The sequence below is a fragment of the Cetorhinus maximus genome, chromosome 17 (assembly GCF_964194155.1).
Source record: "Cetorhinus maximus chromosome 17, sCetMax3.hap1.1, whole genome shotgun sequence".
In the NCBI taxonomy this organism is placed as follows: domain Eukaryota; kingdom Metazoa; phylum Chordata; class Chondrichthyes; order Lamniformes; family Cetorhinidae; genus Cetorhinus; species Cetorhinus maximus.
Window position 1 is genome coordinate 95,357,726 of NC_135895.1, and position 25,314 is coordinate 95,383,039.

Below are 25,314 nucleotides of genomic sequence, written 5' to 3' on the forward strand. Positions count from 1 at the left end.
AGCGCTTTGATAGTTAGCAGTCTTTGGGAATCATTGAAATTTCTGCAACCCAACAACACAATGTAATTCCTCCTGAAGTTCTATTGAATAAATGGTGACAGAGTTAAACCACCAGCCAATTATCAAAACAAGTGGTTATTAATCTGTTACATCATCAGTCAGTGGAACCAAAAACATGGCTGGAATAAAGTGGAATTATTGCTATACTAATATGTTTACTTGTAAAAGGCATCACCAAGACTGAAAATACAAAAGGCAAGATAAGACAAATGAAAAATTGGTGAAAGAAAGGATGCTTTCTGAACATAGTGCAATAATGCTTCAGAACTCAGAACTGATGCACAGCCTGTGTTTTGTTGAAGGAAGGGAAAATTGAGCAAACTAAAGAATAGAATTTATGGTAGGGCTCGTTGAGCATGATTTATGGAAGGGATAGACTTGATGGGCAAATGCCATCTTCTTATTCCACATTTTCTTATGTTGTAACTTGAATATGTTTTAGTTTCTGATTAGGAGGAATAAGACTCCAAATTTACACTCTATTTTGCTCATTCACATTCTACATTGTTAGAAAATGAAAATCAGTACCTCTCAGACAATGTTATTTGCCTTCTCCCAGAGCACAGATTCAGAGTTCAAATCACAATAATCCCTTTTCCTGTTTGTGTCATACATTATTGTGAATCAGCATTTCTCTACGACACCTCCTCTGGTGAACAAAACAAGTTGATTTTTAAAGGGTCCAGACTTAGAATAACTCCCAACAACAGCAAAGTAGATAATTGCAATTTAGAGGTTGGATTCTTAACATCATGTTAAATTATCCCGTATCCATCTCCTAGGAGCTATGTATGTCATCCACTGAAACAGCGATCAAAGAGTCAAGTTACCATATTTGATGGACACATACCTGCAGCATTAAGAAGGCCTGTTAACATATAGTTTCATTCAATGTATGAAAGGACATCTCTAATGACTAATTGGATACAGAAACCTCCAACAATGTACAGAGGGTGATTCTGTGATTTTGTGAGCTTTATAAAAGGGAAACACATGAGCTGAGTTCTTTTAATTGATGAATCTTGGTTTTTTTTAGTAACAGAAAACACTTGCTAGGATTGGAGCAAAGTTGAGCCTGTTCAACTCACTGTAGCAAATCATCTTGACATCTATCTTATAACAAGCAGAATGAATGCTCTTGGCAATACTGTGTTGGACATGTACTTCTTAAAACACAAGTGGAGAGGAAGATTAAAAACAGCAGGAGGAACGAACTCAACAAAGCAGAATTATTCTAATCTTCAATTTCAGATTCAGGAGTCCCTGCCAACGCACTGTCACCATGCATAAGTCAGCTCACGTAACAACACAGCATAAACACACAGTTCACTCCAACATCATTGATAATTCAGAGTACACTCCATTACTGTTTTTATAAATTAGAAATCTGGTAAATCAATTCTGCATTATTTAATTTGTTATAGGTATATATTATGTAAATGTTCATGTAGAATTGCAACCATGCTGTTACAGAGAAAGCACTTCATTTCAGCCCCTGCTTTCTGGCAACTCATATCAGTTCAGTGGTATACTTCAGCATGTTCAAGTGGTCTTTCCCAAATGGTCAGTTTTCGATTGTGAACCTACTCCATAAATGTCAACAGATTATCACAGTCAAGCCCAATCTTTTCCTCACCCAAACATCCAGACACCCAGACTTAAAGCATGGCTCACTTAATAGTGATCATGCAAAAATAGAAATATTAACACAGGTGGAGGTAATTCAGCCCCTTCTTACTTACACTAAATATGGCTTAATTTAATAAGTTAAAATTTCCCTGCCCTCTTCCGAAACACACCTTTTTTTTCTCTTCTTCCCAAACCGTTTTATATTATTTTTCTTCAAGTAATTATCCAGTATCTTTCTGATAAGTCAGCACCCATCACCACTTGTCACAAATCATTCCACACTGCAGTAACTATTTGTATGAAATATGTTTTTCTAATCAACTCCTTATATATGTTTCTTATCTCGCCTTCAATTCAAATAATCTACCTATACCCAGTTTGTATATTCTCTTTTGCATTTCTGTCACGTTTTGCAATTCTTTCACATTTCCCTTAATCATTTTAGTTTGAAAAATATAGCCTAGTTGCTCATTCCTTGTTAATCCTACAGACTAGGGTCACTCAGGTAAATCCATGCTGCACTTTTTCCAGGGTTATTATGTCATTTTTTAGCGTAAAGCCCACAGTATTGTCAATGTGAACGATCATTTCTTTGTTATGTATTCAATCCCTTTGAATATAAATTTCAAAATTCCATGTGCCTCTTTAAGGCATTTTTTTAACCTTTCCATTCACTTTTCAGGATTTATATATCTTCACACCTAGATCCCTTTGGTCCCACACTGCATTGAGAAATGTAACATGTAAATTATTTTTCTATTCTTTATTTTTCCTCACAAAATGAATTACCTGATCAATCGAAAAACCAATGCTGATTTTTCCTTACTACCCAGAGATATATAGCCAATTAGCACTCAGCTGCTGCTCTGCCTTAGACCAGCTGACAGCACAGACTGAAGATCAAATCTCAAGAACTTATGGTCTCTATGGCTCAATACCATATCATGTAGCCATTAGCAATTGACCCACTTGGGCAGCTGGCTAAAATCTAGTTGAATCTGCTTGAGTTGACGTAACTAGTATTTGTATTACAAAAAGCCAATTCAGAATGGAGTGCTATATGCACAAATTGTGACCATATGTGTAAACAATCTCATGATCTGAAGGGTGTCCAACCATCCTTTCAATTTGAATGAGGTTACTGTGGTATGACAGAGTACACTTTCATGAGATAGTATACCTTCATGAGGCAGCATGTTCCACTCCAGACAGTATTCACTGGGCTTCGGCAGAATTCAAATCAAAAACAATCGATAGCTTTCTTATATTCCAAGAGAGTTCCTTTTTTAAAGATTGAATATATCATTTAATAAAATAACAGATTGAAAGGTCTCCCCTTGTCAGTAATATTACAGACACTGGAAGGAATTACCAGAAGACAATGCATGAAAACATGCTGTCATGTATCCAGGGTTCATTGTATACCAAGGCTGTAGAAAGATAAGCAGTCGAAGCTGGAACTTTGCACTTCCAACTGGTGTTATGTTCAACAAACAGTTGGCAGTCTATGCCAACCAAACCCACACTGACTCCAGTAAATGGAGTAAATGACAACCATTATGTCATGTAGCAGGTTATGCCAACTGAATTCACGTTCTTTAAGCTGGTTTGCTGTCTATACAGCAGAGTCTGAATTTATGCACTGGATGATGTTCTATACCAAGCATTCACTATGCTGACCAGTTTTTCTTCATTTACTCATGGGATGTGGACACCACTGGCATGTATTGCCCATCCCTAGTTGTCTTTGAGAAGGTGGTCATTAGCCACCTTCTTGACTGAGTGGCTTACTATGCTATTTAGGAGGGCATTTAACAGTCAACCACATTGCTTTGGATCTGAAATCACGTATAGACCAGACCGGGTAAGAGCGGCAGATTTCTTTCTCTAAAGGATATTGTCCACTTTTTAATGACAATCTGGTAGTTACATGGTCATCATTACTGATACAAACTTTTTATTCTATATGTATTTAATTAACTGAATTTTAGTTCTTCAGCTGCAATGGTGGGATTTAGACTCATGTTCCCACATCATTCATCCAGGCCTCTGGATTACTAGTCCCATAATATAACCGCTATGCCACCATTCCTGATAACTATCTATTACAACTGACCTCACATTCACTGTGCTGAATGGCAGTCTAAATTAATTGAGACTGCATTTTTTTTTACATTCATTCATAGGATGTGAGCTTCACTAGCAGAGCAGTATTTATTGCCCATCCCGAATTGCCCTTGAGAAGATGGCGAGCTGCCTTTTTGAATTACTGCGGTCTGTGTGGTGCAAGTACACCCACAGTGCCATTAGGAAAGGAGTTCCATGACCTTGACCCAGCGACAGAGAAGGAACTGGATATAGTTCCAAGCCACAATTCCAAGTGTGGCTTGCAATTCCTAACCACTAATCTTTCTCATTCTCTTCAACTGTGCTGATGTCCAGTACACTGGGCCTTCACCCTTCATCCAGCCTTCTCAATTGAAAAAATATAGTAAAAAAGAAGCATTTAGTTCTTGTAAAAGAAATTAACATTTGGAAATGTCATAATTATCCAGTACATGACATGTTGACCTATCTGATTATTTCTTACCTTCTTACGCACCTGTTGCTGTTTGGCAGTGTGTGCTTTGACATGCTTCCTCAATGAGCTTGGATCAGTGTAGCGCTTTGTGCACCCTGGGATCTGACAAGCATATGGTTTCTGTAAAAGTTTAAGAGAGAGAAAAGTTTTACACTTTGCATAGCTGCTGAGTCTCATTAAGACAATTCTGCACTGACAGTGTACATGTGATACCTTCTGCTATGAGATGATAAATTATTATTTCCTGAGCGCAAGCACGTTCAAACAAGAATGTAGTTACTAAATGTAGAAATTACTCGTTTTAAGATACTTCATTCAAATAGTTCAGTCCTGGCACTCAACCAGTATAACATGGTGTCAGATGATAGCCCTGCTCCTGGATTTGATTCAAAACCAGGAAATAGCTTTCACAACTGTAGCTGTTGATACTTATTACTGATGGCCAATCGCATAACTGTCAGGAAGCTGCAAATGTAGAACATTTGACTGCAATAACTTATAAATGGTCACATTTATATCCTCCACTTTTATGGAGTAACTTAGTTTAAAGGTGTTTTTTCTTCATTAGACCAGTTATATATACCATGAGATGTGAAGAATACTTATCTTCACATCAATGTAAGTTGTACGGTGTAATTTGCCAAGGTATATTTAGGTAAGCCCATGAGGCCAGTCTAAGAAGGAATCTCACACTGTAGGATGACTGGACTGCTGTCAGGAATTTTTCAAACTTCATTTAACTTTCCTATCCTTTCCTATACATTGCATTGCTATAGAGCTCCATTGAACTTGGGCAGAGCACCATGCTATGGCTGGCAGTGCAATTTGATCTGGTACCTCATGCATAACAATATCTCCAACTGCATGGTGAGTTTACATTGAGGGTTGCCGATTTACATTCAAAGTATTGTCGCAAGGTGAAAAGCTTTTCAGTCACATGTTAAATACTTACACAGGGTAAATTTTTGTCTTTGTCACATTGACAGTAATCCAGCAGAGCAGATTATTCCCTATCAGGCTGGATAGCCACACCATCGATTTCAATGGAATGAAACTCAGGTGGGCTTTATAGTGGGCGAGCAATCCACTCCACCAGATTATTGCCAATATGAAGACAAAAATTTACCACGTTTGTTCCAGACTTGTCTCTATCATCATCTACTGAAATCATTGAATATGTGGTACCTGGGCTTTGAAGACAGAGATTCCTTGGCAAAGGAAGGAAAGCACAAAGAAGAGAAGGGAGAATTAAAAGTTTTATGTTTATACAGTACAGACATTAACATAGTACAGACATTAACACTTTAAAATACAACATAAGGTGAAGTAATAACTTCTGTATCCCATGACAAATGTTTGTAAATTCAACAGGTTCAGCATCTGTTTTATTTTATTTTATTACAATTCCTCCAACAGTCCTAAACACATGTTTTATATATTACCTGACTCGATTATGTAAACTATCATACAGCCTTGTTGGCAAACATTTCCTATCAATTTTTTCCCCAGCTCTTGGTTGAGTGTAGACCCATGTCTTCTAATGGCTCAAGTGTCCATTTTTCGTGTGTGTGTGCCTAGCCATGTGTAAGTTGGCTAGTCCTCCATGAGAGGCACTGCAGCCAATCCTTATTCTGTCCTCACTTGGAATTTACATTATAGACCTTTCCAGCAGGAATCAGTGGACCTCAATTCTTTCCACCTCCCTAGACAGGGAAAATAAGGACAGAATCGTCCCAGAATTGCACTAAGTGAAGTAGAGGGTATGAAAACGACGTTTTACCCGCCAGCCGCAACAGCAGGTTTTCATCCACTTCCCATCTCATTAATTATGCAACCGCAGGAAACACATCATCTCATTGGTGGGTGGCCTCTGAATCGCCCGCCACACCGTTACCTCACCACTTCCTCACTCCTGGTGCCATATCTAAACTGCAGCCACGCACACAGTTCTTAATGCTTGCAGCCCAGACTGCTCCAGTGAAGACATGGCCCTGAAAGCCAAGGAGAGGAATGCCTTTTGGAGGCCCGCTGTGATGTCCTCCACCCCTGCTCTGACTGCAGGAGGTGCAGCAATCTCACCACTCCAGCTTGGGGGGTGATGGCAGTGGTAATCAGTGCCAATGCTGCACAGAAGAGGTTGACCATCCAGTGCAGAAAGAGGATGAATGATCTCATCCATGCTGCCAGGGTAAGGCAACCACTCCAAACTCACACATCTCACTCACTGCCAACTCATGGGACATCACCACTCAATCCCTCACACACACCCTCACATGTCCATCTGGCCTCATCCCCTCTGGCGACTGCCTGCTCAGCGCTCACCATATTGAGGCCACTTGCATAGTTCAACATGCACCCCCGCACACATCCTGGGATACCTCTTCCTTCCCCAATACAGCCCTCACCCTGCAGCCTCTTCCCTTGCCTGAGGCCACTTCCCCTCCCCAGGCAAGCCCTACAGCCATTGAAAAGCTACCCCCGTCGTACAGCTGGTCTGGTATGTAGAGATCCGCCTGTGAGCCCCTCTAAAAGTGATGTGGTGCTGCCTGCAAAGCCTGGTGCTGATGACCACGAGTGCTGCCCGAAGCAAGGGAGGCAAACAAGACTCAAAGTCCCGAGCTAAGTGTAGCTCACCAAGTGCATGTTGTTTATGTACAGTTGTGAAACACGTCGGCGCCCAGATGATCCGGCATGCGGGAATGATTCCAGTGAGCAGGGCTTATAATGACATACTAAACTATTGAAATTAGGGCCAGAATTTTTCACTTGGCGAAAAAAATTATTTATTCCACGGATGGGATGAGGCTTCCAACAGCTATTAAAAATTAAATTAAAATTTCAACATTTCATTAATAACACGCCCCTGCTCATGAGGGGACTTTTTTTAACAATTTAAAATTCTTCATTTTAAATTTTATAATCTTCAGCTTTGTGCCTCAGGGAGCTTTTCCTGCGTGCACCAGCGCACATGCGCAAAGTTCCTCGCTCACCCTCCACCCCCCCCCCGCCCCACACAGGCAGCACTGAGCGCTGCAGCATATGTTTCACATTGGGAAGGACTTAATTGGCCCACCAGCGTGAAATCGCGGTCGGACTCCGATTACGAGCGGCGGTGTCGACGGCTCCTGCTTCCTGGCCACTCCCGCTCGCCCCCACCGAGTTCACCCAACAAGGGCAAAATCCTGGCCTAGGTTCCTGTCGTGCAGCAGCAGGAAATGTGGTCCGCCATTGATGGGTGGAGCGGATAATCGCAAACTGGTTTCACAATGGTTGAAAACTGATTTTTGGCCTTCTCACCATACTGTCCACTCACGCCCACCATGACGCCTGCTGCTAACAAGAGCGGATGATTCCGCCCTAAGGGCAACAGAAGTGCTTCCATAGGTGTTTCAGCCAAGATTAGTGAACTCATGACAGATAAGAGATTGAGCCTGGGTCTTTGCTGGCTTGTGCAAGCGCATCCCAGGAGTGAATTTACTGATTTAAATGCTGGGACTACATTTTATACTCTTCACTAAACTGATGAAGGTAAAGGTGCAAGATACCACAGTGTGAAGTAACAAATTCTAAGTTAATGAAAGCCACTGAACGCACCCGTTCTCTGAAAGCAAAGTGAACATGTATTTTACAGCAATAACTTTTCAAACAAAGAGGCAGAACAGTGTAGCACTGATGCCTGCGTTTACATTATTGCTATTCAACAGCATCCCTTCTGCTGTTTATTTTCCTATCACAGTGGATTCAGTAGAATTCTGAAAAATACACAGCACGGTGTGTTTTATTTTAAGGGCTGGGCAGCATTAGCATCAAATTGAGGCTGGAAATTGAGTGCCCTGGAGCAATCTGCTAGTTTGGGGCTGGAGGAGGGTAGCCATGGCTGGGGTTGTGCAGGAGGGGGTGGATGTGTGGTGGTGCCATATCCCAATCTTTGGAAGGATGGGAGCAGGAGCAGTAGCAGCTCTGGATGGTTTTGTGGAACTTGGAGCAACTCCCCCAGTTCCCTTTCAGCTTCTCTTCAATCGGGCTGCCACCTGATACTGGCTGAAAGGGGTGTGGTGCAATTCCAAACAAATGTCATCAGGGTCACATTGACTTAAACTACTAAATGAATGATTTGCCCTCTATAGGTGTCTGCCTTATTCAGACAACCTCAGCAATAATGGAAACAGCCTGTGATTGCAGTGATGGGGTGGTAGGTTCCTCTTCACCATGTTCAAGGCGCTATTGCCCCCATTCCACCAGTTGGAAGCCCTGAACATTCAACCCAGTGAGTTTGCCAAGAAATAGTCACCTTAGAAGACAGTTAACCTGGAATCAGTGCTGCAAAAACTCCAGATACAGAATCACCAATGTGAAAACTTGCTCCACAGCCTATCAGTGAGTTACTGTAAACTAAATCAGTGAAAGAACAACATTAAATAAAAGAATGTCCTTTACACAAATGGCATTAGAGTTTCAAACTGTGTCTTTGTCGCTCTTGGCTCTATCAGATAGATTGTTGATTGTATTTTGAGATCAAGGTTTTTGAAGGTTGGCTAGCTCTGACCAAGATTTTGTAGGCAAGTGAACTCTATATGACAGAAGGGAATGGAAAATGGGTTTGCTGCATTGTCACTGAATGCATAGAACAGGATTCTGGGTTGTGGTTCCACCACCTCTGGCAGTTTAATACCTCTTCCAAGTGGCGTTTCTTTTAAATACATGAACTGAGATAGGAAGTAGGTAATATTCCCTTTCGTTGTTTGACTGGGAAACTGGTGGATCAGACTATTGCCTGGATTGAACCATTATTGATGATTTTCAATTGAAATGAAAACTGGGTGGATTCTAGATGGCCAAACAAATTACCATCCAAAGTGAAGGTGAAAATTACTTCATAAATGTTAGTGGGCAATTGAACAGTGGGACCTGCTAGGTTAGGGACTGTGTGGGAAAATCACAGCCAAACCCGATCCTGTCACTATCTACAGACACACTATTTCCAGCAGAGGTCACTGAATAGCAAGAAAATTTGCTGGTTATCCTGTCCCTAGTTCAGCAGCACGAAGGGACTTGTACTGCCTCTAACTAAACCCCACTGAAATAAAGCAATTTAACAAAGACCAGGGATTGAACCCAAGATCTTCTGGCCTGCATTGTGATTAAGCACAGCAGGCATTACAGTCGCCAATGAGCCAACAAAGTGGTGCTACTCTCATTTTAGAACTGTTTCACCTAAAGTCACAATTGGGGCATTACTCAATTCCACGCTCCCAAAGGGGTGGTGCTCACGGGAAGTGCAGGATGGGAAATTACAGGCCTACTATTTTTGGCTCATTAAAACAAATGGATAAGCAAATCACAGCCTCTCTGACCCCAATTTCCTACAATACCTACAACCCGTGTAGGTATCACTTCTTACTGGGAGCATGGAAGCAGTCACATTGGGTACAGTTCTATGGACCTCGCTATAATAAGGAAATCAGAGCCATGGAAAAGGAACAGCGAAGTCCCACTTTCCATTGGATGTGAAACTTGGTTCAAATAATCGGGAATGCTGAAAGTCTACAGCAACTGAAAGAGAAAGGCCTGTTAACGATTTGTATCAAACCCTTCAGAACTGATTTTTGCAGCAGCATTGGCTCAATCTGTTTCGTAGTCGCCCTAGACATCTGTTATACACTTCAGTTCCCCTGTTCCCACCCAAAGGTCTAACCTTCTCTTTAAAAAGATGGCAATCAGTGTAATGTGTATTACCAGCATTTACTGTGTTTTTTTATTTCAGATTTTCAACATTACCATTGTTTTTCCTTGTTTGCCTTGACTGACTTTATCAATGAAGAGAAAAGGCGAGGCACTGAGTAACCACCAATTACAGCATAATGCAAAACTTTCAGTGTAGTTCTTACTGTGTCCAGGTGTGTTCGCTGGTGTTTGGCGCGATCACTGGAGTTGCTGAAAGCCTTCTGGCAGCCAGTGTGTTGGCAAAGGTAAGGTTTCTCCCCTGTGTGGCTCCGCAGGTGGATTTTGAGATTTTCTAGTCGAGAAAATGCCTTATTACAGCCTTCGAACTGCAATAAAATATTTTTAAAAATACATATTACCATGAAGAAATAGTTATAAAAGGAAGTTTAGCTACAAAGACCACAGTGTAAACCAACAGTGCTTATCCAGTAAATCACCACAGCTTAACATCTGTACTAACTCAGGGATGAAAGAAGAAAAATTCAGTGCCATTAATTTAATCTTTCAACACCGACATGTCCTACAACAGCACAAGATTGAATTGGTTTCTTTTTTGCTGAATTACGCTTCATCGACTCTTTCAAAAACATACATTACCTAAGTTGATTTAAATCACACGCATAGAGGGCATTTTATTCTCAAAGTGATCTCTCTGAATGTCACTAAAGACAAATTAATAACCTTTTGGGATTTACTTAAATCAGTAGCCACAAAGCTGACTGTTAAACTTGTCTGGGTTGATTTAGTCCATGCGCTGTTTATACCAATTAATACGTCATTCTGTCTTCTCCAAGCTGCACTCTGATTTTTGGCATAAAAATATCAAATGGGATCTTTAAGAGAGACTGAGTGGTGCAGTGGGATAGATAGTGGGCTAGAATTCGCTGGAGCAGGGCATCCTGTGGTATGTCTGATTAGTTATACATTTTCCTGTACCTTGCAGCTCAAATTTTTTTTGTCCATGTCTGTTGCTGGAAGTGTGGCAAGGGCATTTGGGACCTTGGTGAACGATGGGACAGTGTATCTCCATTTTAATGAGATCTATGGATTGAGAAAGAAATGAAGGAAAGACTGAGGAGAATGAATTAAAGGAACTGAATTCATTGTCAAATCAAGTACAGAAAGAAAATAAAAAGAAAGACTGAATAAAGAGAGAGAGAATTCTCAACTCCTCTCTAATCCTTTTGCCAATTGCTTTAAATCTATGTCCCCTGATTATTGACCTCTCTGCCAAGGGAAATAGATTCTTCCAATCCACTCCACCTAGGCCCCTCATAATTCAATGCAGCTCAATTAAATTTCCCCTCAGCCTCCACTGTTCCAAAAAAGCTAATCCCAACCTATCCAATCTTTCTTCATAGCTAAAATTTTCCATTCCTGGCCACATCCACATAAGTATCCACTGTACCCTCTCTAATGCAATCACATTCTTCCAGTAATGCAGTGAGCAGATCTGTATGGAGCACTCAGCTGCAGTCTAACAAGTGCTTTACACAATTCTAGAATAAGCTCCTGCTCTTATATTCTATGCCTCAATTAATTAAGGAAAGTATCCCATAGGCCTTCTTAGCCATATTATCTACCTGTCCTGCTGTCTTTAGAGATCTGTTGTGAGCTTGCACTCCAAGGTCCCTCTGCTTCTCTACACTTCTCAGTATTCCCATGCCTTGCTTACCCTATCCCCAAGTACATTACCTCACACTTTTCTGGATTGAATTCCATTTGCCACTTTTCTGCCCACTTGACAAATTTATTGATATTTTTATGCAGTCTACAGCTTGCTTCCTCGCAATCAACCACACGACTAAATTTTGTATCTTCTGCAAACTTCTCAATCATGTCCCTTCATAAGTCTAAATCATTTATAGAAACCACAAAAAGCAAGAAACCTAGTAGATTTCCAGAAGGCATTTGATGAAGTGCCACATCAAAGGTTATTGCAGGAAATAAAAGGTCATGATGTAGGGGGTAACATATTGGCATGGATAGAAGATTGGCTAGCTAGCAGGAAGCAGAGAGTAGGCATAAATGGGTCTTTTTCTGGTTGGCAGAATGTGACGAGTGGTGTGCCACAGGGATCAGTGCTGAGGCCTCAACTTTTTACAATTTATATAAATGACTTGGATGAAGGGACCAAAGGAATGATTGCTAAATTTGCTGACAACACAAAAATAGGTAGGAAAGTAAATTGTGAAGAGGACAAAAAAAGGAGGCTACAAAGTGACATAGATAGGTTAAATAAGTGGGCAAAGATCTGGCAAATGGAGTATAATGTGGGCAAATGTGAAATTGTCCATTTTGGCAGGAAAAATAAAAAAAAGCTTATTATCTAAATGGTGAGAGATTGCAGAGCTCTAAGTTTCAGAGGGATCTGGGTTTCCTACTGCATGAATCACAGAAGGCTAGTCTGCAGATATAGCAAGTAATTAGGAAAGCTAGTAGAATGTTATTGTTTATTGTGAGGGGAATTGATTGCAAAGGTAGGGAGGCTATGCTTCAGTTGTACAGGGCACTGGTGAGACCACATCTGGAGTATTGCATATAGTACTGGTCTCCTTATTTAAGGAAAAATGTAAATGCATTAGAATCAGTTCAGAGAAGGTTTACTAGACTAATACCAGAAATGGGCAGGTTGTCTTATGAAGAAAGGCTGGACAGGTTAGGCTTGTATTCACTGGAATTTAGAAGCGTAAGAGGCAACTTGATTGAAACCTTCAAGATCCTGAGGGGTCTTGACAGGGTGGATGTGGAGAGGATGTTTCCTCTTTTGGGAGAATCTAGAACTAGGGGTCACTGTTTAAAAATAAGGGGTCACCCATTTAAGACAGAGATGAGAATTTTTTTCTCTCAGAGGATTGTGAGATAGATAGGTTCTTGATCGGTAAGGGGATCAAAGGTTACGGGGAGAAGGCGGGAGAATGGGGTTGAGAAACTTATCAGCCATGACTGAATGGCGGAGCAGACTCAATGGGCTGAATGGCCTAATTTCTGCTCCTATGTCTTATGGTCTTATGGTCTTTGGAACTGACTTCCTCAAATGGCACTGGAAGCAGAACTGAATATTTTTAAGGCAGAGCTAGACAGATTCTTGATTAACAAGGGGGTGAAAGGTTATTGGAGGTAGGCAGGAACGTGGGGTTGAGGTTACTATCAGATCAGCCATGATCTTATTGAATGGCGGAGCAGGCTCAAGGGGCCGAGTGGCTTACTCCTGCTCCTAATTCGTACATTCGTATGTTTGTATGTACTGAAACCTGCTGAACCCCACTGGAAACATCTTTCCAGTCTCAAAAACGTCCATTCACCATTTGTTTCCTGTTATTGAGCTCATTTTGGATCCAACTTGACATTTGCCCTTGGATCTTATGGGTTCTTACATTTCTGACCAGTCTGGAACATGGGACCGTGTCAAAAGCATGGCTACAACCAATGCAGACTCAAATGCAGTAATCGACCCTCCTTGTTACTTCCTCAAAAAATTCAAGTTAGTCTGTAGTAACTGACAGTATAGCCTCTCCTGCTGTCTATCAGGGTCACACAATGTTCTGGGAGGCTCTGATCAATGAGCCCTGAGCACAGGGAATCTGGGGGGTGGGGCTTCCTGACGAGAGTCCTGATCGAGCATGTAGCATCTGAAAAGCTCTCTGTAATAAAGTTTATCTGTCTTTTTGTTGAAACCTGTCTGGTCTGTTGTCATTAGATAGTCAAACACAACCTTCTCTTAACAAGTCCATGCTGACTGTTCTTGATTAATCCATGCTGTTCTAAATGACAATTTAAGCTGTCCCTCAGAATTTTTTCCTATAATTTGCCCATTACCAAGGTCAGGCTGACTGGTGTGTAATTACTCGGTCTATCCCGTCCTCCCTTTTAAAACAATGACACAACATTATCAGTCCCCCAGTCCTCCAGCACCACTCCTATAGCCAGAGATGATTGAAAGATTAAGGTCAGAGCCTCTGATATTTCCTCCCTAGCTTCTCTTAGCAGCCTGCGATACATTTCACCTTGTCCTGGCAATTTATTTACTTTCAAAGATGCTAAACCTCTTAATATTGTTAATGAGGTTGTTAAGATACACAGGTGATGGGATTAAGGACAAAGCACATGTAAAGAGAGCCATTGGGGGCGGTCGTGTGACCGACAAGTCTGAGGCACTGGATTCAGGTTCCAGTCTCTGCAGAGATGGGTAGGTTCAGTTCCCACCGCTGCTAAAGTTTCAACTGATTTACCTGATGGTCGCCTTGGAAACTCCCTTTGTTTGAACAAGCACCAACCCAAATTTAATGCATGTGTGTGGTGCTTCATTTTAGGGGGGAGTTGGTGGTGCAGTAATACTGTCACTGGACTAGTAATGCAGAAGCCCAGACAAATCCCACCACAGCAGCTGGCAGAATTTTTAAAAAAGGAAAGAAGTATGAATGTATATATATGTGGCACATTAGCCTCTGACTCAGAAGGTTGTAGATTCAAGCCTATTCCAGGGACCTAGGTTGCCACTTCAATGTAGTACTGAGGGAGTGCTGCACCGTCAGAGGTGCTGTCTTTTACCCAGCGCGGAGTGGGGCGGGGAGGGAGGAGGCTCTCCTCGTTAGTCTGCTTCTGGGCCTGGCCGAGATGGCCATCAGCAGATTCAGGCAGTGAGCAGTAAAGGGGTTCATCCGACCCGATTGCCTGCTCCTCTACTGCGGCTATGTTCCACCAGAGGCCTTCCGCAATCGGTAGGCACCACGGCAACTGGGGTGCATCGTCACCCCCGGGAATGTTACTTTCGTTTAGTTAGTTAAATTAGGAAACTTCACAAGATTGGCAGTGGTATAAGTAGGATGCAAATCGTAGATCATTTTGGAATTATCTTACATCAGCCTCCAACTCAAATAATATCTTTCTGGGGAAGTGTTAAATTCAGCACATTCTTAGCATTAATGCGTAGTTATAAAAAAGAAAGTGGACTGGGAAAACCAAGGCTGTCTTAATGAATATCAATTGTAGCCCTGTGTAACGTTTCTGGGGGAAATGAGCTGTGATGGAATAAGTGAAACTTTTTTTTTACCATTATGGAGCTAAATACCAGCAGTGTGCTGCTCAGCAACCTTACTAATATCCATGGTAGTTGCTGTCAGGTCAGATAAACAAAATGGCCTTTATACAACAGTAAGGAAAGAGCAGGTCATAGATTACTGACATTGGAGACAGACAACACATGGAAAATCTTAAGAGTTTCAATCCAAACCATTTTTTTTTGTTTTGTACTGAAACCGCTACAGCTAGAGAGAAGTGTGTCAGGTTTTGATTAGTGGTTTACATAGGACTTAACATTGTTTTAATAATTTTGTGAAGCACATTTTCTTTTCCTTTGACAGCACCTGGTCAGAGAACGTGGTCAAAAGAAACACGGTTTGTTTCATGTTAAACAAGTAATGGAAAGTCAAAGCATAGTTTATTCTCTACTGTGGTGTTTGAGCAGTTGTTATTACTGACTGATGCTATCATTGCTTTGATCTGATAGGAAATCCTTTTGTCACTTCTAGTCCTCAATCTCTTTCTCCCTATTGCAGCTTTTCTTGTTTCTCTTTATTTTATTGGTATTACGATCATTGCTTATCCAAACTTTACTCTCTTGTTTCTCATAGACTCTAAATATGTTGACATATATGTTTACCTCCTGTATGAATTCAAGACTCATTTGACCAATTCATGGGAGAAACATTCTTTCCAAGAATCTTAAACGATGAAGCTTCTTCCATCCCTCAGTCTTTCTTTCTTCCTGCAATATTCAGGTGTGCTTTAATTTAACCTTGGGGTCACCTATAACTTCCTGATTTACCTAGTCTTTTCCCGTTGTTTCAATCCGGTTAGTATCCTGCACCAGAGGCCTTGGGCTTTCACCTTGCTGTCTTAATGTAAAACAGCATACAACATACATGTCCAGGGTGATATATAAAGCATTGTCTCTCCTGTTGTTAACTGAACTATTGTTATTCTTGACTTCTAATTTAAAGCCACTGTTCAGAGCAACACATAGTTAAGAATAGATCGTCCTTCGTCCCAGCAAGGAGGGCTTTTCGTCATTCCACCAAGCATTGACATTTTTTTTAAATGTTGATGTGATTCACAATTACAATGAATAAATAGATTTGATGGTCACTGTTGTAGTGCAATGTGTATTTACTCCAATAATTTCTAACCTTTTATAAAACCACATGCACTTCTCCAGTAATGGCTTTGAAGCTGAACTCCAAATATACAAGCAAATATTGTTTTCCATACGAGTGTACATTTCCTTCAAGAGAAACTAATGCTGTAGAAATTTGAGTACCTCAAATCCAGCAACCTCTGGGCAGTCCGTGCCAGATTTTGGAACTTGCCAGTTTTCGGGAAAATAAACAGAACCTCTTAATCCAACGAATAGGGGACACAATATGATCTCTCATCTCTCTGGGTTGGGTGAGGTCAAGAGTCACTAAACGACTCAGAGCATGGGGAAAAAATGTCCGGTTTTCAGACACTGCCGGTTTTTGGGTAGCCGGATTTGAGGTACTCTTCCTCTGACAGTTACCTCACTAAGTAAGAGATGTTGTTTACCCCTACAATTACCTCCCTTCATTTCCTGAAATCATTTATGATTGCACAACTAACTGCCACCATCCAGTACCTCCTTTTGAGTGTATTGTGTACAGATTTAAACCTTGGCAATAGGTGTGGACAGGCTGCTTCGTTTAAGGGGGAACATCACAGCCAATCGTGAATCAACAGTGATACGAGCAGATCGTGGTCAGTAATAGAAAACCTTGTTCATTTTTTAATCACTCATAGGCTACAGGGTCTCTGAGCCAATTTTGTTGCACTTCTAATTCCATGTTGGCTGAGCTCTTTTAATTCAGTGCAGATCGATGGGTGAACCTGAAGCCCTCCTTTTGCATGATGTAGTAAATACTATTTAACCAATGAACTTCTTATTAACTTAGTATTTCCTTTTATTTAGGATCCAGGATCTGTACACAAGTTGCAGCCAGAAAGATGTTCCTCCACAGTAAAAGTTGGGTGTTAGCTTTGACTCAGTGATAGCACTCTCACCTCTGTCTCAGAACATGGTTTATTTAAATCTCATTCTAGAAACTCAAATGCGTCATCTAGGTTGAATCTCCAGTGTAGCAGTCTTTTGATTGTAACATTAAAAAGAGGCACTTTCTACCCTTTCAGATGGACATAAAAGATCCAATGGCACCACTCCTAGAAGAACAAGAGTTCTTCTGATCTTCTGGTCAACATTTATCCCTCAATCCATACCATCAAAAACAAGTTATCCGTTTATTTCATTGCTGTTTGAGGAACCTTGCTCAATGCAAATGTGCTGCTTTGTTTCACTATATTGACCCCACTTCAAAAAATACTTCAATGGTTTTGAAGCACTTTGTGTCATCCTGATTTTGCAAGTGTTAATTGTATATTAATTGTGTTTAATTGTAGGCAGGTAAAGGACATTAACGAGGGATTCACTTGTGCCTCCATAAATAGACACTGATTTAAACTGTGGCTGTTGGGTTGGGGTGTTTGCTTGTCAAGGGATACATTTTGGTAGGAGGAGGGAATAGCAATATAAAATAAAGCATACAATTCTTAAAGGGATGCAGGAGCAGAGGGACCTGGGAGTATATGTGCAAAAATCATTGAAGGTGGCAGGGCAGGTTGAGAAAGTGGTTACTAAGGCACCTGGGATCATGGTCTTTATAAAAAGAGGCAGAGTATTAAAGCAAGGAAGTTATAATGAACTGTAATAAAACATTGTTTTGGCCTCAACTGGAGTATTGTGTCCGATCCTGGACATCTCACTGTAGGAAGGATGTGAAGGGATTGGAGAGGGTGCAGAAAGGATTTCTGAGAATGGTTCCAGGAATGAAGGACATCAGTTATGTGAATAGATTGGAGAAGCTGAACCTGTTCTTCTTGGAAAAAGTTGGAAGGAGATTTGATGGAGGTGTTCAAAATTATAAGGAGTTTGGACAAAATAGATGGAGACAAAGTGTCCCCAATGACAGAGAGGATCGAGAACAAAAAGTCACTGGCCTAAGGCGATTGGCAAAAGAATCAAGGATGATATGAGGTAAAACTTTCTTATGCAGTGAGTGGTTATAATTTGGAACACACTGCCTGAAAGTGTGGTCGAGGCAGATTCAATCGTGGCTTTCAAAAGGGAATTGGATAACCATCTGAATAGAAAAAAATGCTGAGCTGCGATGAAAGGATAGGGGAATGGGACTAGCTGAGTTGTTCTTACAAAGAACTGACACAGACATGAAGGGCTGAGTAGCTCATTCTCTGCTGTAACCATTCCATTATTCTATGGTCTATCTGAAACAATTTAATCAGGGGATTTGATGTATTATGAAACAGAGAGTCATAGGATTGAAAAGGCCCTGATAAGGCAAAATATTGTGATGGTAAGAATACTTATCAAACATGGTAATCAAACTATTAAGGTTCGTTTCTCACAATTAATTGGAATTAATAGCAAAATCTTGGACTCTTGAGCAGCTGATAGAGGTAAACAGGGCATCTTGTATCTGAAATGATTTGTGTTTTGTGATGAAGGTCCTGAGTAACAGGATACAGTAGATCAAGGTTTGGATAGATGTAATGTGAGTGCATTAGACATGTAGATGACTGAGTTGTTCTTTGGGAGACAGTAGTACTGGATTGGATTCATTTAAGAAATCCCTATCAACAGCAAGGTGTCCCTGGATGATCACTGTCAGCAAACAGGGCTTGAAGCTTACCAGGTGGGTTGGAGAACGAAGGAGCCAGGAGGGACCCTACTCAGGTCTTTCTCCCAAAGCTACTTGTCCTCAGTTCTGCTGAGAAAACATGTGCTTAAAATATACAAAGGGTTGGCTTGTCATGTGACCTTCCTTCTCCAACTGCCAGGGGAATTTTAAAAAAAGACATTATCTGTATATTCCAAAGATGACTTGATTAGTTCATATCTGGAAACTAACTTAGCCAGGATCCCAATGTCCAGGCAATTAGTCTTAATGGCACATCTCCAACAGTTGAATACCTCAGGTGATTGCCATAGATGCCTTGCTAATGAGACAAGAGCACAAGAAATAGGAGCATTAGTAGGCCATATGGCCCGTCGAGCCTGCTCCATCATTCAATAGGATCATGGCTGATCTTGGGCTTCATCTCCACTTTCCAGCCCTTTCCCATATCTCTTGATTCCCTGAGACACCAAAATTCTGTACATTCCAGCCTTAAATGTATTCAATGATGGAGTGTCTGCAACTCTCTGGGACAGAGAATTCCAAAGATACACAACCCTTTGGGAGTGAAGTAATTTCTCCTCATCTTAGTCCTAAATGATCGGCCCCTTATCTTGAGACTGTGCCTTTGCATTTTAGATTTTCTGACCAGCAGAAACAATCTCTCGGCATCTACCATATCAAACCCGTTCAAAATCTTGGACATTTCAATGAGATTGCCTCGCATTCTTCTACATTCCAGAGAAAATAGATGCAATTTGCTCAGCCTCTCATCATACGACAACCCCCTCATCCTAGGGACCAATTTAGTGAACCTTTGCTGCACTGCCTCCCGTACTAGTATATCTTTTCTTAAATGCAGAGACCAAAACTGCACACAATACTCCAGATGTGATCTCATCAAAACCCTGTACAACTCGAGCAAGACTCCTTATTCCTGTACACCAACCCCCTCGCAATAAACACCGACATGCTATTTGCCTTCCTAGTTGCTTACTGTACCTGTATCTTAACTTTTAGTGTTCCTTGTATGAGCACACCCAAGTTTCTGTGAACATCCACACTTACAAGTTTCTCACTTTTTATAAAATAATCAGCTCTTCTATTCTTTCGACCAAAGTGAATAACTTCACATTTCCCCACATTATAATCCATCTGCCATCTTGTTGCCCACTCACTTAACCTGTCTATATCTGTCCTCCCCACAGCTTACCTTTCTACCTAGCTTATATCATCAACAAACTTAGATACATTACTCTTTGTCTCTTCATCTAAGTCATTAATATAGATTGTAAACAGGTGAGGCCCCAGCACTGACTCTTGTGGCACTCTATTATTCACTATCTGCCGACAGATAGGAAACAGAGTGGACATAAATGGGACTTTTTCATCTGTGTAACCAATCCGCTGTCCATGTTAAGTTTTTGCTTTTCAATGGAATGTATTTTTTGAACAGTGTGAATTGTTTCTTTAAATGTTTTCCATTGTTTATTTACCCCCAAACCTTTCTGTTTATTTACCCAGTTTACCTTAGCCAGTTCTCCCCTCTTTCCTTTGTAATTGGCTTTGTTTAAGTTGAAGAGTTTTGTTTGTGATTGGAGTACATCACTTTCAAATTTATCCTGGAATTCAATGGTATTATGATCACTATTTCCCAGTGGATCTTTTACTCTACATTACTAATTAACCCTGCTTCATTACACAACACTAGATCTAAGATAGCTTCATCCCTAGTTGGATATATTTCATCTGTTTAACCAATTCTCTGTCCATGCTAATATATTACCTTCAACTCCACATGCACCTATCTTGCCTATTAACCTTTTATGTGGCACCTTATCGAATGCCTTTTTGAATTCCAGGTGTACTCCATCTACTGATTCTCCTTTATCTACCTTACTAGTTACATCCTCAAAAAACGCTAATAAATTTGTTAAACAGGATTTCCCTTTAGTAAAACCATGTCCCTTAAGTTTCTCCAATACTTTTTTTTCTGTTGATGTTAATTTCCCTAATTTCCTCATCCTATTTAGCCCCTAGTTTACTGTCTATTTCTGGAATGAAACTCCACAATGTATTGCTCCAAGAAACTGTCACTAAAACATTCCACAAACCCATCTTCTAGACCACTCTTGCCAATTTGATTGTCCCAGACTACATGAAGATTAAAGACCCCACAATTATTTTCATTGTCCCTGATGGGTTCTGCAGACAGACTGACTCCATTCCAATGAATTGGAATGTGGAACGTATAGTAACGCAAATTGAGGTTAACCACCTTGGGCTCTGAGTTCAAATCATTTCAGTCTCTGTGTTTTTAAAAAGTCTGTTTTCAAAGTTCAATTCAGATTTTCACCCGGTGGATTAAAAATCGTTATCTGACATAATGCACATCTTTATGACACAATCTTCCCGATGGATATTCTAGTGCAACTGGTTTCATAGAATTTCTTATGTGTGAAAATGGGAAGATAAGAAAATAAGTAGGGTTGTTAAAGATACTTTGGCTGCTGAAACACTGACTCTTGTGGTGGCATTGAGTATGGGATCCTATTTGTCAAATATTTGAAGTGAGGTTTGTGCAATGGGCTTACTGAAGCTAGCACACCCATTGAATATTAAGTAGATAATCATTCATTGTGGAATAATATACACTCTCTGAAATGTGAGAGTGAGAAAAGGTTAGGATTGATCTTGCTGGCTTGCAACAAATGCTGAAGAGAAAGGAAATCTGTAAAATTAAATGGACAGATGCAAGTTATCAACTGTCTGATTGATTGTTTTACAAAAGAAATGTACAAAGAAATTGTTAAATGTTCCAAAGGAATGGCTTTGATGTTTTGTGAAGAACTTGGAGGTTTTTGGTGTAATTTGTTTTGAAACTTTGGTCATACATATATACTCTAATTTTCATTTAAAGAGAGAGAAGGGAATATTGTATATTATTGCATTTAATTGTATGTTGATGATGGGCATTAACTAGGATTCATTTGTGCCCCTATAAATAGACACTGACTGAAACTGTAGTTGGTGTATTAGGAGGTGCTTGCTTGTAATAGTAATTATGTAAATAAATGCTTAAAAATGTATATAAAGATTGGCTCCAGTTCTATCTTTCATGAATTGGCTTTCTGGACTATAACAATAAAAAGTGCTATATAAATGCAAGTTCTTCATTTTATCTGTTTAAACTTTGATTCCAAACAATTTTGAAAGTCATTTTCTCCAGGCCTGTGTATTTTGAGAGAATGTTACATGTTAAGAACTTAGATGATTTCATTCCATCATATTAAGAATTAAATCTTTCATAAAACATAGATGTTGGAGATCTGGGGCAGAGTTTTCCGTCTGGCAGGGGGGCGGGGCGGGAGCGGACGCAGGTGTGGACCCGATCACTGCCTGCGATCGGGTCCACTCCGCCATTTAATGCAGGCGGGCCAACTAAGGCCCGCCCAGCGTATTTCCTGACCCCAGAGGATGGCGAGAGTGTGCGGATAGCGGCGGGAGTGCACAGACCGCCGGGTCCAATGGCAACCCAGCAGTCTGTTTAAAAGAAGGCCCGGCAGCCTTTTGTAGGCTGCTCACAATGACCAGCGCTAGGCCGCAGCAGAGGGGTTCGGGTGAGCAGGCCAGGCTGGAGGGTAGTACGTCCCTCGTTTTTCTGATGAATGCCTTGCTGCCCTCCTCGAGGAGGTGGCAGCATGGCAGGAGGTGTTGGTCCCCCAGGACAGGAGGAGGAGGCCCCACCCACCCCCCACTCCCCCCACATGACCAAACATGCCCGGGAGGTGTTGGCGGAGGTGGTGAGCTCCCACGACGTGGTGTGGTGCACCTGGATCCAGTGCCGCAAGCGCTTCAACAATTTGTTGCACTCTGGCAGGCTGAGTACAATGTTGGCATTGAGCATTTAACCCAGCAGGTAGCCTTGCCCTATGTTCACCGCCCCCCACCCCCCAAGTCTCAGTGTCATGACTGCATTGAATCAATGACGACATTTTCCCTTTGCTGGGTGGGCAAGCAGATAGTGCCCATGCTGAGGTCAGCCTGAGTGGGTCGTGAGGAGATGAATTTTCCCTCGCAGCATGTGTTGATCTGAGTCCCATATGACTGGTTTGGGGGAAACCTGGAGGAGCTGCACCTAGGCACAGCATCAGAACTCCAGGACATGTCCTAGTCAGGGTGATGAGATGGCGCAAGTTGAATAAATATCTGGTTGGCAACAAGGTTGCATATTATAAGGTTAGGTGTAGATAGTTAACTGCTTCACAAAACAAAATAATTTCTCTGCTCCTGGGGCCAAGACGACAACAATGTTGACCTGTGGTAGGCATCAGGCAAGGTTCTATGGGGCACAGCAAGAATAGATGAATATTGTGGAGATTATTTTTAGCCCTGATGATTGTGGCACTCATGATGCTACTGCAGTGAAGCTTTATAATTCCACAGCAAAACATATTCTACACAAAATATGTGCTCCAGGATGCCCCCATCAGGTTTCTAAAGCATATGACTAACATTGCAAGGAAATACTGAGAAAAATGGTAAAGCTTTAATTTAGAACATTTAGATTGTAATCTTCCCCTTTAAATATGTATGGACTCTACAGTTCAAAGATCCAGACGGCACACAGATTTAAAGGGGTGCTGTTTTTATAAAAGTATTTATCATTCTTTTACTATTATTTGAGGAGGATGCAGAGCCAGAAGAGTTATAATTTTGAAATTATGTCACTTATAAGCAGTACATAGAAAGGTATAATTTTGTATGAACAACATCTGAATCTGCAGGGAATAGAACAGACCACTAAGCATAACAAGCATCTTGTTGTTGACAACTCCAACTCGCCTCTCTGCCTTCTCACCATCTTCCCTCTTGCTCCAGAAATGGTAGCTTATTCCACAATTCAATTATTCTTTTCTTAAAATGTTCCACCTGACATGCCTTCCTACCTATTCCGTAATTATTAGTGTTTTTATTGAGGTGAGGGTCACCAATGTAGACACAAGTGCTTCACACAGTGAATTGTGCAGCTGAAACGTCCAGTATGTGACTCCAAGTTTACAATCTGACAGGTTGGATTTATAAGCACATTTTTCATATAATAAAGTAAACCTTGCACACAGACCCAACAAAACACTTAGATCATTCAACATGATCCTAAAATCACATCTCGTTCTCCAACCAGAGCCAAGTAGGAAATTTCAGAGAAAATTCAAATTACAACCCAGTGGGAAGTCAAACTTATTAACATATACAGTCTAGAATTCTACTTAATGGTTTAAAGATTGGCTGTTGGCAGCACCAGTAGGTTCTCTGAGCTATTTATTTTGGCATTTACATGGACAATAACCCTAAATAACAGAATTGATTACAATTCATCCACAAGTGTGAAATGTTATAATTTACAAAGAATCACACATCAGTCATTCCTACCGTAAGCTCCAAGAAGCACTTGCTGTTTTATACCAAATGTTTCTTTTTCTCTCAATAAACTCTTAACTTTCTATAAAGTTCAAACCCATCCAATGCTTCCAGCTTCCACATCCAAGATTCCTCTATCACCTTGCTTACTCAAGGTACTGCATTTTCAAAAAATCCTCTCGTCTGGTAAGTCATCTTCCTCTCACCTCTGGCCTCTCAACTTTGGATGGAATTTTTCATGCCCGCTGGCATTAGGTGTTGTGGCGGGCGGGAGTGGACAATATGGCAAGACAGACAAAAATCGCTTTCACACCGTCGTGAAACACGTTTGCAACCGTCCACCCCACCCGTCAATGGCAGGCCGCGTTTCCCCCTGCTGCAAGTTGGGAACTTCATTGTAATATATCTGCATAAGCCCGGCTCGCTAGAATCACCCTCCACGCTGGATCATCCGAGCGTGATTACATGCCAACATGTTTCACAACTGAACATCAGCGACATGCACTTGGCGAGCTGCACTTCACTGGGGGCTTTAAGGTTTGTTTGCCTACCTTACTTCGAGCAGCACTCGCAGTCATCAGCGCCAGGCTTCACAGTCAGCACCACATCACTTTTACAGGGGCTCACAGACAGGTCTCTACCTACCAGACCAACCGTAAGGCAGGGATGGCTTTTCAACAGCTGTAGGGCCATGTCTTGAGTGGGGAAAGGGGAGAGGTCGCCTCAGATAAGGGAAGAGGCTGCACAGTTAACGCATCACAGGGAAAGGGGGTATCCCAGGGTGTGTGTGGGGACACATGTTGATCTGTACAAATGGCCTCAAGAGGGTGAGGGCTGAGCAGGCAGTCTTCAGAGGAGACGAGGCCAGATGGAGATGTGAAGGTGGGTGAGAAAGAGCGAGTGGTGATTTCCCTAGAGCTGGCAGTGTGTTAGATGAATATGTGATGGCCTTGTGAGTGTGTGAGTTTAGAGTGATGAGATCGTTGCCTTACCCTGGCGGCACTGATGAGATCATTTCTCCTCTTTCTGCACTGGATGGCGAACCTCTTTTGTGTAGCATTGGCACTGACCACCTTTGCCACCACCTTCCAAGCCAGAGTGGTGACACTGATGGGCCTCCTGTGGCCATAGCAGGGA

The 25,314-nt window shown here is 41.3% G+C and overlaps 1 protein-coding gene across 1 annotated transcript in view; it reads right to left on the bottom strand.

The window, feature by feature from the left end:
• Positions 1-25,314, bottom strand: part of LOC144692608 (zinc finger protein GLIS1-like) — a 470,450-nt gene that overhangs the window by 128,672 nt on the left and 316,464 nt on the right. The window contains exons 5-6 of the mRNA XM_078561640.1: positions 10,159-10,320; positions 4,280-4,390 (exon numbers count right to left, since the gene is read on the bottom strand). Coding sequence (XP_078417766.1) covers positions 4,280-4,390; positions 10,159-10,320 — 273 coding nt within the window. The remainder of the gene's footprint in view (positions 1-4,279; positions 4,391-10,158; positions 10,321-25,314) is intronic.